The sequence below is a fragment of the Pseudorca crassidens genome, chromosome 18, assembly GCF_039906515.1.
Source record: "Pseudorca crassidens isolate mPseCra1 chromosome 18, mPseCra1.hap1, whole genome shotgun sequence".
In the NCBI taxonomy this organism is placed as follows: domain Eukaryota; kingdom Metazoa; phylum Chordata; class Mammalia; order Artiodactyla; family Delphinidae; genus Pseudorca; species Pseudorca crassidens.
In genome coordinates, this window is record NC_090313.1 from 71189047 (window position 1) to 71209131 (window position 20085).

A 20085-nucleotide genomic window follows, 5' to 3' on the forward strand; every position below is an offset into this window, starting at 1 on the left:
GACAAATAGAGAGACCTTTCCAACTTAATTCTAAAGGCTGGAAAAACCCTTCATACCAATACTGGAGTAAAGAGAACACAACAAAGAAAATCACAAACCAATCTCAATACCCGACATGAATATAAGGATAATGAGTAAAATGTTACCACGCTGAATCTAATGGCATGACCAAGCTGGGTTAATCCTACCAAAGCAAGCAAGGATGATTCTATTTATGAAATCTATTTATATAATTCATTACACTGACAATTATATATTTTTTAAAACATAAACTGCCATGCAAACATGGAATTCAACACACATTCCAGATTTTATTTTTTAATAACTCTGATTAGACAGTAATAGAAACTTTCTTAAACTGAAAGAAGAGAGGCTGCTTTCTATTTAACAATGCTCTGGAAGTGCCAACCAACACAATTAGACCAGAAAAACATGATAAATAAATATCAGAACATCTGAAATACTGACAAAACTCTTTGCAGAGTGTTATCTATCTAACAAATCCAAGACAATTAAATGAAAAAGTCTTACAACTAATAAAAAGTTCAGCAAAGTGGCTGAAAACATACACAGTGGGTATAACCAGTTAGAAAATAGAATAACAATGTTAGCAATAACAATAAAATTCATAAAATATATTTTTTAAGATGCAAAGCCTATTCTTATGAAGAAAATAGTAAAACTATATTGAAAGGAAGGACTTTAAAAAAAATCTCAGTGGGCAGACTCAATATTGTAAAGATGTTGATATTTTGAGTAAGAGAAAATGACAAGAATGGCCAAGAATAACAAATAAGACATTGTTAAAATTAAGGAAAATTTCTCAGACCAAATATAAAAACTTATTATATAGGTATAGTAATTACATTATATATTGGTTATAGGCAGAGACAAAGAGATCAATGAAACATGAGTCCAAAACCAGGTCCAGGTAGATAAAGATATTTACATCATGATACCTGTAGCATTTCAAACCAGTGGAGATAAAGGAAACTACACAATAAACTGTGTTAAGAAAAGTAACTATACACTTAGGAGAAAATTAAGTTAGACCATAATTACACACAATATACAAAAGTAGTCCCCAGGTAGAGTAAATGATTTGTTAAAAAAAAAAGTGTATGTATTAGAAAACAGGAAAATAATTTCAAAATCTTGTAGTAAGCACAAAACTCAGAGGCCATATTGAAAAATACTGAGAGATTTGAGCTCACAGAGAGGAAAAACTCTGACATTATATGACAGAAGACACCACTAAAAAAACCTTAAAGATGGGAATTCTCTGATGGTCCAGTACGTTAGGACTTGGTGCTTTCACAGCCTTGACCTGGGTTCAATCCCCTGTAGGGAACTAAGATCCCCCGCAAGCTGTGTGGTGTGTGGCCAAAAAACAAAAAAAAAGCTCATTGATAGGTGACTAACTAGAAGATATCTTCCACGGACTTAACAAGCAAGTGAATAATGTGAGAATATGTAAAGAGCTCATGGAAAGATCGTAAGCTCACTTTTAGCATATATGCTAGCCAAAAACTACAGTATATTTTTGTAACAAAATGTAACATGGTGTGGCTAAAGTCCACAACCCATCCCTACCTCCTTTCTTTTTACCCAGAGATAAACAACAACGATAAAAAGACAAACAGCTACATAGAAAAATGCGCAAAGAATATGAACAAGGAAATCAGGCACTTCAGCACAAAGACATTAACAGGAAAGATCATTTACTGCATCATTTGTAACAGTGAAAAATGTAAATAACCCAAATGCCCATCAACAGAACAGTGATTAAATAAATCATGGCATACGTATACAATGAACCTTATGCAGTTGTTAAAAGGGTGCAATAAACTCATATGGCTGATAGCTTTATAAAAACATTTAGTAGAGGAAAAAGTTGTAGAAGGGTATAGTATGGTCCCACTTACATAAAAACAAGATATACAGGTATACATAAGCAAGGAAGTGAGACTGAAATCCTGATCAGGTGAAACGAAGGGTGATTTTCATATTTTGCTCTGAATGCCTGTGTTGTTTCTACCTCCTTTCTATGGGAAAGGATTTAGGAAGTACCTGTGTAAGGTTTTAAATCAAAAATGACGTTCAGCTGGCTGTTACTTACTGTGAACGTTGTCTGTTTATTTGAATAATGGAACTACAGAACTCAGGTCTAACAATTACTAGTTATGAACACTTTGAGGCTTAAAAACTAGGTAATTGCTTCTTCAGAGCAAACTACTAAGCTAATCTTACAGTGAACTAACTGGACTAGTTTAGTAGTCCCTTAAACTATATTGTAGTCCCTTAAACTGTATTACACACCCTTCTAAAGCTGTCATGTGAAAAGTCCTAATAATTTCCTAGCTTCCTTCTTTTGCTCTGAAAAATCCATCGGTAGCTCCCTTAACTGGCTTTGTAACTCAAAGCCCTAAACTATGTTCTCCCAAAATACTTCTGCAAGAGCATCTCCCCACTACCCAACCACAACGCAGATAAAGTTCTCCCCTTCAGCCAAGTTGATCTCAATTCCCAAATGAACATGTGCGGTATGCACCCAAGCTCCAAACATCCACATACTATCTATAAGGGGCTAACAGTATTATCACCTCTCCAGGATTTTTTTCATGATAACTAGGGGCATCCAAGGGGCATACGCAGAAGACTACCTAGTGAACCAGTTAAAACCATCCACCAAAGAATGCAAATTATGTAAAGTAAATAAATTTACATTTTTATCCATCACTATCTAAGATTTGTCTTATGCATTTTATATGCTTTCAATAAACAGAAAGCAGCCTGGGTTTAAGTAAGTTATTTGAATTCTAGTCCAAACCAATGGCGTAAGTATTACTTCAGACCATCAACTCTGGCTCTACTCTGTGACCTTTGGGCAAGTCTAGGTTTCTTTATAAAATGTTGATAATACACATTTCTCACAATGGGAGATAATGTAGGGAAACAGGTAACAGAGTATCCAATAAAATGTGGCCAATGCTAGGTTATCACCTTGACTGGGAAATTCCAACATAATTTGAGAATTACATCACTACTTCTTTAAGACTTATTAATATTTATTCAATCAATGTTGGTTTGATGATTAATATTTGAGGTAGTACCAAAAGGGCATAGCTTTGGAGTAAAACACATGTGATCGACCCCTCAGTCATCACTTTAGAGATGAGGAATCTTGAGTAAACCATTACAATCTCTGACCCTCAGTTCCCACATCTGTTAAAGGGCATACCATCAATGACCACAGAGCTACAGTGAGGACTACATGAGATGACAGTGTATGTAAAGCTTTTAGTAAGTTTATCTGGCACAATCAATTAACAGACTTCTTCGTCTTAAATCGAACAATTTTTACTGTCTTATCTACATTTTAATAAAGTTAATTTAGATTATTCAACAAACGTTTTTGAGTACTATGTACACTAGGCACTGTGCTGTGTGCTAGAGATAAACTAGTAAAAAAAAAAAACACCACCTCTGTCTTCATGTCGTTTACAATGTTGTAGGCAGTAGGACAAGCGTTAATCAAACAATTCAAATGCCAACTGTGCTAATAAGCTCTATAAAGAGGTAAACTAAGGGGGCGGATAACAGTGGGGTTTGTCCTGATCACAGAAATCTAGAAAGGCTTCCTAGGAAAAATTCTTACTTGTAGTGTATGAAACAACTAGGTGCAGCAGAAAAAGGAAGAGTGCTCCAGGCAGAATGAATAGACTATTATTTTATCGTTTGAATGTCTATATACCTTTATATGCACCCTAATAACTTGTACCTCTGGCAGCTAGGTATAAGGGGACTGAAAGACTAGCCTAGCTGACAGAGACTAAGAAGAAAAGACTGGCTGGATAGGACTGACCAAAGATGCTGAGCTTTGTAGGGCACATTATCCTAAACGCAATGGTGTAGTGTTATGGGATTGGAGGGTTTATACTGTAGGGTTGTTGCTGTTGCTGCTGCTGACAGGATCACTGTATTTCAAAATATAGTCTGGCTACACTGTGAAAATAAATTTGAGGTCAGGCAAGAGCAAATGTGAGCAGACAAGTTTGGAGACAAAGAAATGAGAACTACTTTTTTTTAATACACTGATGAAAAAAAGTAGAAAAATTCCAGGAATAATCAGAAGGTAAAATCAACAGGACTTGATGACACAATGGATATGAGCATAAGGAAGAGGAGTTGGGAGGTAATTTCTAGATTTCTGATCTGCATTGCTAGCTGAATGCTAGTTCTATTTTCAGATATATAAAGACGACCAGATCCAGGAAGGAAAGGTTATGCACTCAGTTTTAGACATGTTGAGTCCAAAGTATTTTTTTTTAATTAAAAAATAAGAAAGAAAAACAGGTCCAGATCTTGCCACTCTCCTACTCATCAAAGCCCTGCAGTGGATTCCCATCAAACTCTGAACAAAAGTCCCAAGAGGCATACAGGTATGATCTGATTCTTTGCTATCTTCTGAATTTCTCTCCTACCCTTTTATCCCTTGGTCACTTCCACTCCAGAAACACTGCCTTCTTGAAATCCTTGATGTACTTATTCTTCCCTAAGGACTTTTGTACGTACTCTTCCCTCTGCCCATAATACTTTTTCCCCCCATATGGCTTGATTCCTTCACTTAATGGAAGTCCATGATCAGATGTCACCTTCTCAAAGAACCTTCTTTGCCTGTCCTATGTAAAACAGTCTTCCTGCTGAGAGGCTGGGCTGGAGAGAAAAGCTGAATGACATCTCTGGTAGTCTTGCAAGGCGTGTCACATAATACAAGTCTTACTCTCAAGACTTTTGAAACAAGTTTGAGTCTAACAAAAGCTGCAACCCAAGCCCAACTCCACGGATTGAGGTAATCAAGCCCTAAAATGCCTAACAGAAAAACAAGGCAAATTCTCTCCTGGTGGAAAATGACATCAACTTCAATCCTTCAGTTCTTTTATAAACATTCTCCTGCAGAAGGGGAAAAAATTAAAAGCCCTATAAAGTGAGAGAAAGAAGTGTGACCAGGAAAAATGTGACTGGTAATCAAGAAAAAAAAGAACTAGGCAATGGGATCAGATCCACAGATGATGCAGATGTTAGACTTAGTTATATAATTCAAATGTTTGCCAGCTGTATTTTTTTTTAAATGGGAGGAAAGAGTAAAAAGACAGAGACATTCAAAAGAAAAATGAAATCTAAAAAATATAACTGGACATTGTAAAACTAAAAAATACAATATTTGAAGTCAATTAATTGGGTTGATTAAATGGAAGACTGCACAGTGCAGAAGGCAGGCTTGATAAATCTGAAAGATGGGTCAACAGAAAACACCCAAACAGATGCACAGAGAGAAAAAAAAAAAAGGCAGAAAGATCAGGGAAGAAAATAAAAAGCACATGGGACACAAACAGTAAAGTATATTTATAACTGTAGTGTCAGAAAGAGAGAAGTGATAATAGAGTAGAAGCAATATGTGAATGGATAATTTTTCACAAATGATGGAATACTTCAACCCACAGATTCAAGAGCTCAGTAAACCCCAAGCATGATAAATAAAATGAAAAACGTAAGTACGCTCAGCACAGTCAAACTGCTAAAAACAAAGATAAAGAGAAAATCCTAAAAGCAGCCAGAAAAAAAACACACATTACCTACAAAGAACAAAAAGGTTTTAAGGTGACTTACAACAAAAAATATGAAAATCAGAGGACAACAGAATGCTAACTTTTAAGTTGCCAAATAAATAAAACTGCCAATCTAGAATTCCATATCCAAGGAAAATACCCTTCAAAAATGAAGGTGTGATTAAGACCTTTCAAACAAACGCTGAATGAGTTAACTGCCCCCAGGCCTGCAGCATAAGCAATATTAAAAGTTCTTCAGGCTTAAGAAAAATGAATTAAGATGGAAGCACAAAACTACCAAAAAAAATAAAAAATAAAAAAGTGCAAAGAAAAAATGTATGTATAAACAAGTAAGAAAACTATTGAAAGCATAGATATTCCGACATTTATAACCACAAAATATATAACAACTATAGCACAAAGAGTAGAGGCGCAGCAAATGAAATTGAACTGTTTTCAAATCCTTGCATTGTTCAGAAGGTGGCAAAAACATTAATATAGTGCAGACTATAATAAGTGAAATACAGATATTATAATCTGTAGGGTAACCACTGAAATAATAATACAATCGGGTGTAACTAAAAAGCTAATAAAAGAGATAGAATAGTAAGAAGTACTTTACCTAGCCAAAGGAAGGTAGGAAAAGGAGAAAATAAAGGAATAAAGAAAAAATTGGCAAAAAAATAGCAATAAAAGCTACAGTATCAGTGATTATACCAAAAATAAATAGTCTAAACACTCTAATTAAAGAACAAAGATTCTAAGATTGGATAAAAGAACAAGACCAAAGTATAAAATGTTTACATGACATGCACTTTTAAACATAAGGACATAAACAGGTTGAAAATAATGGAACAGAAAAAGTTTTGTCACGCAAACAATAGTTAAAACAAAACTGGTTATCAATTATCAGATAAAGTAGGCATGAAGTATTCATACAGCTAACAAATGATGTTTTATAATTATAAAAGTGTCACTTCATCATAAAGACATTAACAAACCTAAATTTTACTGAATAATGCAGCTTCTAAGTATATAAAATAGCTTCTCCTCCAATCATTTCTACTCTCTATCCTGCTTTCCTTTTCTAATCTCCATACTTTTCACAGTATGACATTATATATTACTTATTGTTTTCCTTAGTCCCCCACCTCTTTGTGGAGAATGTAAGCTCCACAAAGGCAGAGACTTATTCTATCCTGATCACACTATATCCTCTGTAACTAGCCTAGCACATAGTAGGTACTCAATAAATATTCACTGAACAAATTAATAAAACTGTCACTACAGTAACTTATTTTCTTAGTGTTTACTTTTAAAGTTTATATTATACATTTCTTTTCTTCAGTTATGCAACCTTTTAAATAATACTTAGTAAGTCTCTGCCAGCCAAGATGTTGCATGAGAAGTTTAAACAAGAAGTCTGAAAAATGTTACTAGGAAATATATTTCCTCTTTATGAAACAAAGCCTCCAAAATTAAAAATCACTAAAATGTGCCTTCTTCCATTTAGTAAACATATTTAAATATATATAGATAGATTCACATAAATAAAATAATACAGTTATATATTAGCTTTCATGTTTATTCAACTTCACAGAAAATCCAAAAGTGTGTCTGAAAATTGATTATCTATCTAAATACCAACTGTTCATTACGGTGACATAATACTATGTGGTAGGGGAGATATGCCTAAGTTAAACAAATTCTTAAATTCCTGACATTCTTTAAGTGGGCAAAAGGAAAATCAAAAATCAAACTTACAAGTTATAAGAAAATACAGAAAGTAATGTAACCTTTAATACCCGGAACAAGTTTTACAGCCACATTTGTAATTTACATATACAGTGGAGATCACTGAAAAAGCTTCCTGTTGCACTGCAGCAAGAAATTTTATTATAGTGTAGATTAAACGGATTTGCTACAGAGTGCAGCAAGACAACCTCACTGAAGAATCGTAAGATCTTCATAATGGAACTTGTTACAGTGAGTTAAATATTTTCTTAACTTTTTTATACAGTATATATTTTCAAAATGAACATTATCACTGAAGAGTTTGCTAACCACTGTTAGCAATTAACGTTTTACACATACTTAATTTTACTTTAGTTACAGTATGTGGTTCTCCAAATGTTAGTACATGAAATGTTAAGTTTCAACATAATGAGATAATCCCCTAAGATGACTCAGGACATCAAAACTTTGAACATTATTGCACCTATTTTTTCTACAGAAAAATGGAAAATTTACATCATAATCCTCCCAAAAAGTGAACAGACAAGTTATAAAATCACAGACTCACTGTCATTGAACAAAATCTACAATGAACATTTTTTGTGAACTGATGTACAGAATTAAATGTGCAGTGAAATTTGGTTAACTATGATCATGCAAATAAAAATCCTCCACAATCATTTTTTCACTGTTTTATAAAATGGTCTTAAAGATATACTCCCATAAACATTTCCGGTGCAATTTAGTCAACGACAAAAATACAAAGCTATCCCTTATTCTTTATTTTATAGATTTAAAAACATGCCTTTGTACTGCTGAAATAGAAATAGTGTGTTTGGGAGAACTGAGCTAATGACACATTTAAAAACCAACTGTATCTTGGTCCAACATTAGCTGCCTTGATATACAGCAGCCTCCCATAATCACTGGTGTCAGTACTGTTGTAGATGAAGAATAGTTAAATATTGAGAGATCAAGACACAATTCAAAACTTTTTTTTAAAAAATAAAAGGCCGTTTCATAAACATGAAGAAATCTTCAAAAGAAAAATAATCACATCAATTGTGATATACACTGGAAAATAGTAAAATGTCACTTTCCAAAATAGTTTCTTTATTATATCCCCCATCTATTATAACCAACTTGGAAATATACCTTAAACATAATGGCATATTAAATGAAAATGCTCCATTATCCATTGTGATAAATTTAATAAGTTAGAATACGATTTTCTTTTCTGATGGTAACCATGAAAAAATGAAAGAACAGCACCTGAAATACTAAAATGAATTTAGGAAAGCATTAAGTTGTAACCTATATGTTTTGGTTGAAAATACAGTTCATAAAACTGTATAAAGGATGCTGCCTTTGTTTCTATATTTTGTAGATTACAACAAAGAAAAAAGATATGCTCTAAACCCAAATATATTTCCACTTCTCCCAATCTGGACAAAGTGGAATTCCATTCGAAGTTCATAAGATTGTGAACCTACAGTAGCTCATATAGTTGGATATATCACTCCCACCCTGCCCCTCCCCCCCAGAAACAATTTTTGGCTCCAAAATAAAGTACAATAATAAACTCTTGATGAAAAACTATGTTATGGGGCAATCTATCATATACTATGGCTAAATACGAATTTACAGAAAAGAGCACATCCCATTTTCAGCACTTTTTTTCATAAACATGCAACTCACTATAAAATACAAAACACTTGCTTTCAAGAACAGCTTTATAAAGACACACTGCATCAATAAAATTTTTTTCTTTCTGATTAACTTTACACTGTTATGGAGAACTGAAACATTTCTAATGTGTATATATCAGATTTTATATTATAGTGTAACAATTTGCATTTTCTGAATATAATGTTCAAGAGGAAATATCTATACACAATAACATTCTAGACTATTAAAAACTAATTCAAACTGCAGAATTTTATTGATACAGTAGATTAATAAAAACTGAAAAGGGATGATAAAATGGGATAAAGAACTCAGTACATTATTTTTATAACACACTCTTTAAAATTATAATATTTTAAATCTCTCTCTTTTTAAAATTTTCCTTGCCATGAAAGGCCAGAAAATTCTGGGACCAATACTGAGGTGTAAAATAATCAAACAACTTCAGGACTATTCCACAGTTTGCGTGGCGTCCTCCCATCAGAGGCATTGTTCAGGTGTAATGGCAGACAATTTAGCACCTCTGAAGATTAAGGGTGCCCAGGAGTAAACACTAGGTAAGATACACAAGGGAAAGCGATCATTTTAACTCTCCAACAAATTGTGACATCAAGAAAATGACACCATTTGTTGAAAAAAAATTTTCACAGTAAAACTGCAGAGAATACAAATACAAACACTGACAGATTACTGCTTAAGATCTATCCTAACAAACTCTTTTCAAATCAATAGATCCAATAAACAGCTGGGTACTGTCAGTTTAAAGCCGCAGATAAAAGCTATACAAGCACTTTAGAAGTCAGAAACATTAAAAAAAAAGAAGAAAAAATATATTTACAAGTTTCTTCTTTATGTCTACATAGCCATCGCACATTAGACTTTTTCACAAGACTCCATAGTCAATGTTATACCGTGCGCATGGCTAAAGCACGTGACCACAAATACATGAGGTCATCAGAGTAAGGTCCAACTGTCCACTCTTCAGCAGTCCCACTTTGTGCATCAAAGGCTTTACTCAGCCTGAAGCTTGACAAAAAATTATTTTTTTCAAAGCTTTCACATAGAAAGTTATTAATGACATTTGTTCATCGCCTTTCTCTTTTAGAACTTCGCCGCCGTACCTTGAAAGAAATATCACCAGATGCTTAATTAAAATGGGTACATATTAATTAGACACAGCAGTAATTATTATTATTTTTTAACCAATCATTATTCTTACATGTTCTTGATTTTCTATGCTTTTCTTTCCTCAAAACCTTTCTCCTATGTTAACTTCCTGCCTTGACATCACACATTTAGACGTACATAATACATGAATGCCCATAAACAGCCTTTCTCAGGATAGCAAAACAGAGAACTATTTTACTTTTCTATTTAATAATTTTAAAGAGAAATGAACAGAAATCAATGCCAACAGCAAGAAAAACAATCGCAAATATCACCTTTTTACTTATGTTTCTGTAGTAAAAGAAAACATTTAATATTTATGAATTTAGGCTCACAGCTGTCTTTCTCAGAAAACAGCTATTGAGTTTGGATCATAACAACTATCAAATACATATAAATAATCTGAAATTCAGACATATTACCACTTACTGGCAAGTACTAATGAAAGCATAAAACTTTAGTTCAAAAAAGATCAGTATTAACAAGAGGAATACAAATAGAACAGGATTTTAATTTAATTAATTTACAGTATAGTTTTTCTTTGATGAAGACACCAGTCACTATGTACAACTCTTCAGCCTTATTTTTACACCCCCCTAAAACCCTTTACAAACAAGCCCAACTAGTTTGAGACCATAATTCAACATATTTATCTGTGGTCTTAATTCATTCACATAAATGCATCCTGATGCAGAGAGAAGTGCTGATTATATTAAATAGAACAGAGGGGCAGGGATCAACCCTGGAACCTGATCAAAGAACACAGGTTTCTCAAACAAAGATGGCTGGCTGAGCTGACCCAAAGATTCACCATTAATGTTAGGAAGATGACAGCTCTTACTTAAATGTGTTAGTTATATTTCTTCCAAAGAGAAAAAAATCTGAGATGTAACCAGCAAAACCATTCATTTCTTTAAAAAAAAAGTATCTCAGGAAGCATCACATTCCTACCTCTGTAAAAGAAGTGTCTATTACCAATTTTATGAATTCCAAAAGCTAATTTTAGTTAAAGACATGATTTTATTCTATACAACTAACTACTAGTAGCTAGTGGGAAACTCAAACAAATACTTACGAAACAAGAGTATATATAACAGATACAGGAAGAACTTAAATGCGTAAAGTGTTGACATCAGACTGCCACTTGTTCCTCTCTGCATTCAGTTTTAAACTGGGCATTTACACTTTCACTAGGCTACGTCTATTATTCTCACTTGGTTTCAGGTTTTCACAAAGGACATAGTCTCCACTATCTAAGCCGGCAGATGAAACACTATAAACTAATGAAGAAAAATATATAAATATTTAGAATTATTAAGTAACAGCAAGTGCTAAATGGACCTGACCAAATATTTACCAACTCTAAGTCTATATTCCATACTATTACACATGGCACTTTCATAAACACATACATTTACTGCAGAAACTTCTTCTTCCTCTGTTTCTTCCTGTGGATTTTCATCGACAGGAGAGCTACCCTGAAACACATCTACTTCTTCACTTGAATCATTTTCTTTAGTAGCGGCTTGTTTGGAGCGTCCTACACGGCTAGAGTAAAACACATGTAAAATAAAATGAACATTCTGATCCTTAAGTGGTAGGTTACTTCATAACAGGAAATGCTTTAAATATTTCACAGGCTTTCATTTATTATCATTTTTATTCTCAATTACCTTGTAAGCCAAGAAATATTTTTCTTACATTCCGAACCCTAGACAAGCACTTAATCCTAGAATCTTACATATAAAAAGATCTACCAAATAACAAGTCAGTGTAACTGAGACCAATACCATAAAGGATTTTAAAACATAACCCAAAGTCTACTCTTCCTTTTACCTTTCCCAACTCAGTAAAAGGCTGAGTTGCTCAAAGCAGAAATTTTAAGTCTTTCATCATAGTCTACAACTCTTTATCTAGCCCTAAGATTCTACTTATAAAGAAATCTCAAATCCATTCACTTCTCTCCATCTTCATTGTTACTACATATTTCTAAACCATTCTCATCTCTTGCCTCTTGTCTCTACAAGTAATCTTTCAAAAATGTAAAAACAGCTGATGCCACGCCCCCTAGAGAGCCCCCTACGTACTGAGAGTAACTGCATAAACCTCCTTAATACAGTATATAAAGCGCTGCAGACAGGCCTTGCCTACCTGTCCATTCTCATCTCCTTCCACTCCCCAGTTCCCCACAACTACAACACAGCAATATCCTTGTCTTCCTTCAGCTCTCTGAATTTGCCAGGATTTTTCCCACTTCAGAACCTTCCAAAACAGTGTTCCCTCCACCTGAGTTCCTCTCCCTACTCTCTATCAGTCTAACTCCTACTACTCTCAAGGAACCAACTGGTCACTTTCCAAAGAGAAAAAAACTTCCCCAATTCCCCAGCCCTGTCCTTACATTCTCCTACAGCACCCTAACTTTATCCTTCAGGGCACATATCACAATTTACTATTCCATATTTATGTGTGATTATTTAATGACTACATGCCCATTTAGATGGTAAGTCCTATAAGGATAAGAATCGTGCCTGTTTCGTGCCACTATATTCCCTAGCACCTAGTACCCTCTGAAACAGGAGACACTCAAAAATATGTAATAGATGTCACCATTTAATTAAATGTATCTCTCTTGATAAATATTTGTTTTTTAATTAAGAACTTAGCCTATCATTTCTATAAGCAATCGAAAATAGATATTGTTTAATCCATACTCAAACCAATTACTCAAACGTACTTGATTCAGTTTTTCAGAATTAACAGAAGAAAATACAAGGAAAATAATACAATCTTTCTCAATTCCACTGAGGTCAGAACAAGAAAACAGACAAATCGTAACATATGTTATTACATTACCTCTAAAAAGGGGCTTCCCAGTGAAAGGAAGTTAGGTTGTTAAGACAGAATACAGAATCTCTTTCTGTATTGATTTTTTAACAGAAATGTTTGTTTGATTTAGAACACTCATGTGAGGAACTTGTGTAATTTTAGGAGGTAACATGATAATCATCTAAGCCCTTAATTTTATGAGGCCCAAACAGAAACAAATTAAAGTTACAAGCATGAAAGATATTCACCCTGATATATTCTTGTTATAAAATTAACGACGGGAATTTAAGATGCCTTAAGAATATTTTTTTATCGAAAAAACAATGAGTTTCCATGGTTGAATACAAACACATTTATGAAGCTGCCACAAAAATGTACTTACCTTTACTTTTTATCTGAGGGAAAAATTATATGGAAAAAGGCAGGAAGTACTGGCTAGACACTCAGGTAACTTTTCCTCTTCCTATGGAATACACAGGAACAGGAAAAACTTTGAAGGTAACTGAGTATTTAACCAAGGTCTGTTGGCAACTCTGAAAAGTCAAGCTATTCAAGTATGGGATTACTTTCAGAAAAACTGCAAAAGTTCTAGTAGAAGACACGCTATTCTATTTCTACTTTGAGGAGAAAAAAGTGCCAATTTACAAATTACAACACTGATGCCCCTGTCACTTTAATAAGTTTGGACACAGATTTGTTACTGTAACTCTCCTATAAACATGTACATGTGTGAACATCCAAAACTATCTATAGATACAGATGTGTTAATGTGATTAGAAAACAAACAAAATCAAGACATCAAAAACTTGAGATCACCATGTGGTAATTTCTACAGATGTAATTTAAGAAAAATGATACCTGTTACTTTCCGACATGGTTCAAAGAATCAAAGCAAAAGTGTAAAAGCTATTTTTTAAAGCTGTTGAGGAAAGACACGAAGAAAAATTGTAGCATGGAATGACAAGGTAACGTGGTCTATACTGTAATTATTTAAAAATACTTCATCATCTCTTCAGGTACCATAAAGTATGTATTGGAAATAATAAACTATTTGGTATTCATTTATAAAGTTTTGTCTAAAACCTGTAAAAATGTACAAATGTCACCAAAGGTTGACTGAGTATCAATCACCTAGGTAAGTTTACAAAAATGTTATGTTATCTAGTGTAATGGGGCTAAATATATGGGATTTAAATACAGCCCTATGTATATTTAGAAATTTATGAACCCCTGCAAAATAATTTGAAACTGGTTTGAAATTTAATATTATTTACAACTTACACATTTTTGGGGGGTTGTGATGGTGATGGCGTTTTTGATGGTCTTCCTCGTCCTTTCTGTGGTGTGGATTGTATGGATTCAACTGCACTAGTTTCAGGAGATTCTGCTCTGCTTTGGGGAAGACCCAAATGTGGATAGCATCAAATTATGATTTATAATATAGTAACCAAATGTATGCAGTTTAGAGTTAAACATACTTACCTTTGTTGTGCTCTCCTTGAAGTTCGGTGCTGTTTACTTTTTGACTTCTGTTCTGTGTTTCCACTTTGTCTTTCTTCTTCTTCCTCTTCTTCTGCTGTTGAAGGTCCAGGTTTTTTTTTGCTTCCTTTTTTAGAAGTTTTCATTGTTGGCTCTTCTTTGGGTGTACCTCCACCAGGAGGTTTTGGTGGTCGGCCTCTTTTACCTTTTTTTGGTGGACTATTCTGTTCATCCTCATTTTCTAATATATCTTCTTTGAGCCTCTTTTCCTCAGGCCACTGCTGTTCGTCTGATTCTGAAGCCGTATGGCCTCTCTTCCTTCCACGCTGACTGCCTTTAGGTTTCTGTTCCTGTACCAACTTAGTCAGGTCATCCATCCCTAATTTCTCCTCTGAATCTGTTACAGGTGTTTTTTTCCGGCTTCTAGGTTTGTCCAATTCAGACTAGGAATAAAAGCCACAATTTCAAATATAAAACTTAGTATGCATTGTTAGTATATGTATTTTTAAGAATCAAAAAAAAAATCTGTTATCCACTTCAGTCATAAAAATGTACCTAAATAAGGTATAGAGTTCTGAAGTACATCAGAACGATAACTACTTACTTGCCTTTATTAATAATTTTCTAATTTAAAACACTATCTGGGGGTAAGAGGGTACGTTTTTATTCTTACTCAAGCTAGAGAGCCTCAAATGAAACCCCTCAAGATCAGTATTTGATTAGATTATAAATTTTTGGTGAAGAGCTATTTCATAAAAAAGAACATTCTAAATTGAATGCTTAAATAATGGACAACTATACTGAAGTATAATGGATCTGTTTTGAGTCAATTTAAGTAATCCTAATTTTACCACACAATGTATAATAAGACATAAAATATCAACTATGTTATATATATATCATGCATACACATCATAAAAGAACTATTTTTATTTTATAAATGGAGGTTGCAAGATACAAAAGTTTAAACATATTCATCATTTATTAAAAATTCTGAAAACACTTCTGAATCAAAGATATCACTTCTTCCCAGATACAACTAACAAAAAAAATAACTTAAAAATCAGTGACTTTCAAATTTAAAATAAAATACCAGTCTACATTCACTGAATTTAAGCACTGACCAGCAGATGGAGACTGAAGAAATTCTTCAAAGAAACCAAGAATAGTGTATATGAATTTATAATGCTCTCCACAGGTATACACATGTACATAAGACACATAATTTTTTTTTTTTTTTTTTTTTTTTTTTGTGGTACGCGGGCCTCTCACTGTTGTGGCCTCTCCCGTTGCGGAGCACAGGCTCCGGACGTGCAGGCTCAGCGGCCATGGCTCACGGGACCAGCCGCTCCGCGGCATGTGGGATCTTCCCAGACCGGGGCACGAACCCGTGTCCCCTGCATCGGCAGGCGGACTCTCACCCACTGCGCCACCAGGGAAACCCAAGACACATAATATTTATAGTACTAAGTTAATTTCCAAAACGTCTGTTCCAGTTCACATTCTTAAAAAAACAGTGAAAAGAAAAATTATCTAATTACTTATAATTTTTTAATATGTTTAATTAGTCACTTGTGTTTCCTGCCTGTGAACTGCCTAATTATATCCTTGGTATTATGCCCTTTGTCCATCTGTTTATTAAAGTCTGAGTTTTAATCTAAATATTCTACATTTTTGTGTATATTTAAATTTTATTTCCTATTTGTTATGAACTGAATTGTGTCCCCACAAAATTCATATGCTGAAGTGCTATGATACTATACTACTTGGAGATGTGGCCTTTGGGAGGTAATTCAGTTGAGATAAGGTCACGAGGGTGGGGCCTTCATGATGGGATTAGTATCCTTATGAAAAGAGACACCAGAGAGATCTTGCTGTCTCTCTCTCCACCATGTTAAGAACACAGTAAGAAGGTGGCCGTCTGCAAACCAGGAATAGAGCTCCCACCAGGAACTGGAATGGCCCACACTTGATCCTGGACTTCCCAACATCCAGAAATGTGAGAAAATTAATTTGTGTTGTTTAAGCCTCCCAGTCTATGATATTTTATTATGGCAGACTGAGCAGACTAAGACATTATTGTATCTTGTTTTAGAATAGGATGCTGAGTTGAGGTTCTAAACTGTTTTTCCTACTTCCACTGCCAAACAGACATCTAATCAATTTCAAAATCACTTATTTGTAATGCTTCCTTTATTTTGCATTATTTTTCAAAAAATAATGTGGGCTTCCCTGGTGGCGCAGTGGTTGAGAGTCCGCCTGCTGGTGCAGGGGACACAGGTTCGTGCCCTGCTCTGGGAAGATCCCACATGCCGCGGAGCGGCTAGGCCTGTGAGCCATGGCCGCTGAGCCTGTGCTCCGCAATCGGAGAGGCCATGACAGTGAGAGGCCCGCATGCCGCAAAAAAAAAATAAATAAATAATAATAATGGTTCTGGGCTAATGTAACAACAGTGCAATATTTTACTAATTATAGCTAAGTATGTTTGTGTTTGGTTGGGCTGATCTTATTACTCCTCTTTTTTGCATCCATTTTATTCTTCCACATGGACTTAAAATCACACTGGAATTTTACAATGATATCTTCATTTAGAAAGAACTGTCATCTTTTTAACTCATTTTTTCCATGAAGGAATATGGCATGTCTTCTCTCTCTTCTGTTTCTCAGTTTTGGTATTTTCTCCACATAGGTTCCCCCTACCTCTTTTTAAGGTTATGCTTAGATCCATCTATCTAATTTCGTTGTTGTAATGGCTAGTGTTGTAAAGTAAATCCCCTTTCCCCCAAGTGTACATCTGATATAAAGTAAAATTACCAGAGTAAAATTATAGTTACATATATACATACATACGCCTACACTCTTAGTTTTTCAACTGCTTCCCTTATTTTTTTTAAGAGTACAAAAATAAAAATAAATTTGTCTCTTCTTTTTCATTGTCATACTTCTGGCTCCTATTTACTGTCTTTCAGAACTGGTCAAATATTCTAGAACAATTTTAAACAACAGGTTGTTTTGTTCCTGAGTTTTAATAAGAATGTTTCAAGTATTTTGCCTTTAAGAATAATAATTTTGACTAAATCACTGACTACTGATTTAAACAGATAAAACTTTTAGCATGTTAATGAAGTATCCTTCTAGTATTAATTTACAAAGAGTTCATATTTGTCAAGAATGAATTCTAAATTTTATTTGTGTCTGCTTGGCATGATCTGAGATTATCTTGTTAGTATTTTTATTTGGGATGTTGATTTGCTTTTTATTCTTTTTAGCGTTTAAATTATCCTTGAAATCTAGGGGAAAATAAAGCCCTATAAATAATTGGTTTTAATTTGTTAGTATTTATCTAGAGTTTTGTACATAAATTAAAAATTACCTGTCATTACTTATGATGGGAAGAGAAACATTAAAACTAAACCCTCCAATTTTCAATGCTACAATTCATTCTGACATCCAAAGATCTGAAAAAGTGGCTGAATTCATTTATGCTCTGGAAAAGGTTGTTGGCAAACCCGAAATTCAATGTCTGTTTTCTTGAGAATATCATAAAATAATCTAAGCTTCCTAAAGCACTACATTCTCTAATTTTTCATTTTGTACCGTATTGTTTTCAGAACAGAGGGGGTATAAAATTGAGGTTAGAAGCAGGAAATGGAGAAAATATGTTATTTGTAAAGCTAAATATTACAATACAAATGTATATGAAGAATAATTCCTTTGCAGTGAAATTTCAATGTGAAGCTCGTAGTATATAAAAAAGACGATACTCTTTCACCATAATCTATTGGTCTTTAAATTCAACTTCTGTCTCATAATGCTCACCTCTTTGAGAATATTTCAGTTGAAATGAGCTTATTAATAAGGTTCTTCTGAAAATGGATCCAATGTTACACAAAAGACCGCCAAAGGCCTTCATTAATTATATAAATAAATCTTAAAACTCAGAAATTCAAAACTGTTCTATAAAAAATAGACTTCAGGGTTTCCCTGGCGGCGCAGTGGTTGAGAGTTCGCCTGCCGATGCGGGGGACGCGGGTTCGTGCCCTGGTCCGGGAGTATCCCGCATGCCGTGAAGCAGCTTGGCTCGTGAGCCATGGCCACTGAGCTTGCGTGTCCGGAGCCTGTGCTCCGCAACAGGAGAGGCCGTGGCGGTGAGAGGCCCGCGTACAGCAAAAAAAAAAGACTTCGTTCTGCATTGCTCCAAAAGGTAGAACTAGATATGGAATTTATAGGCTAGCAAAATATTAACCATGCTTCCTAATTAAGGGGGTAATGGGGAGGGAAAGGAGGCAGTATATGTGGGTATGGGTAGCCTAGTTGAGGTTTCCAACAAATGAGAGAAATTATAAGCTCTCCACTTAAGGCATTTTCAAGCACCAACTCTCATAAATGATAATGAAGAAATTTCTGCACTAAGTGAGAAGCAGGACTACAAGACATAAATACCTTTTCCAACTCAAAGATTCTTCCATAAATCAGGATAACAGGATTCCTTTCTGGCTAAGCAATCAATTTTTAATTCTGTTTGGGTGAAAATTTTAAACAGCCAATAAAAATCCGAATTTATAGTATAGTTAGGATTTAGTAAGAATTTTAGAATTTTAATTTTTTTAAGTGGAAAGAGAAACAATCTGCTAAAATAAATTACTGGAGAAATCTGAAAAAAACTGAAAATAATTTAAACTTCTTGGGATATGTAAGCTTGGGCCAGTGGAAGACAGGAGTGCAAGTTCTATGTCAGAGAAAGAAAATGTTTTTATTAATAACCTTTTGCCTCTATTAATCGAGTAGATTAAAACATTAACTTTCATTATTATGATAATCATTAATCAAAAATATTAATCTTTATAACAAAACAGCAGCAACAACCATTCATTTGGGCTAATTCATTTATTCTGATAAACCTTACTAGCTAAGTATCCACACTTCACTGATAAAGGAACTCATTCAGGGAACCTAATGGGTTATTCAAGAAATGTTTAGAGCTAACCTCGAAAGTCAAAATATACTCAATTATTAATGCCATCAGGTTGTGTTGCAATACACAACTGTATTCTGTATCTTTACTAAAAGTACCAAATTTGTCTTCAAATGACATTTATAAATTATGCCTATCACACACACATCAACATCATTGCTATTAAGATTTTAAAACTAAACAAGGACTTTATGAAAACAGTAGCATTTCCTACATTTACTAGAAACTTACTTAGTAATTAAAGGCTCAAGAAATCAACTAAAATGAAGGAAACTTTAAGGACCCTCATTCTAGCCTCCTTCTCTAAGGCTAAGCCTAAATTTACTGTGTTTAAAAAAAAAACACAAAAGCCAAGCAGTTCTGAGTATGGAACTGGCATGTTTGATTCCAAAGCGCTAAAGAATAAAGATTGCTTACTAGAATGACAAGAAACACAAGAAGTTCAATATACTTAAATTACATGGTAGAGGATAATTATGAACTCAAATTTGTGAGTAAAATCAGATGTCAAACTTGAGAGTAAAATTAACTGGTTTCAGTGTAAAAATGATTATTTACATAGTAAAAATAATAATTATTGTACTTATTATAAAATCAAACCAAATATCT

At 34.0% G+C, this 20085-nt stretch overlaps 1 protein-coding gene across 7 annotated transcripts in view; it reads right to left on the bottom strand.

Annotated features, from left to right (window-relative positions):
• Positions 1-7168: 7168 nt before the first annotated feature.
• PDS5B (PDS5 cohesin associated factor B) overlaps positions 7169-20085 on the bottom strand; it is a 197610-nt gene continuing 184693 nt past the window's right edge. For 4 of the 7 annotated variants that reach the window (XM_067713456.1, XM_067713452.1, XM_067713453.1 and 1 more), the window contains exons 32-35: positions 14505-14944; positions 14304-14414; positions 11609-11744; positions 7169-10150 (exon numbers count right to left, since the gene is read on the bottom strand). In XM_067713456.1, the coding sequence (XP_067569557.1) occupies positions 10115-10150; positions 11609-11744; positions 14304-14414; positions 14505-14944 (723 nt within the window). In that variant the 3' untranslated portion in view covers positions 7169-10114. The remainder of the gene's footprint in view (positions 10151-11608; positions 11745-14303; positions 14415-14504; positions 14945-20085) is intronic. The other 3 variants (XM_067713457.1, XM_067713455.1, XM_067713458.1) reach the window with 2 other exon arrangements.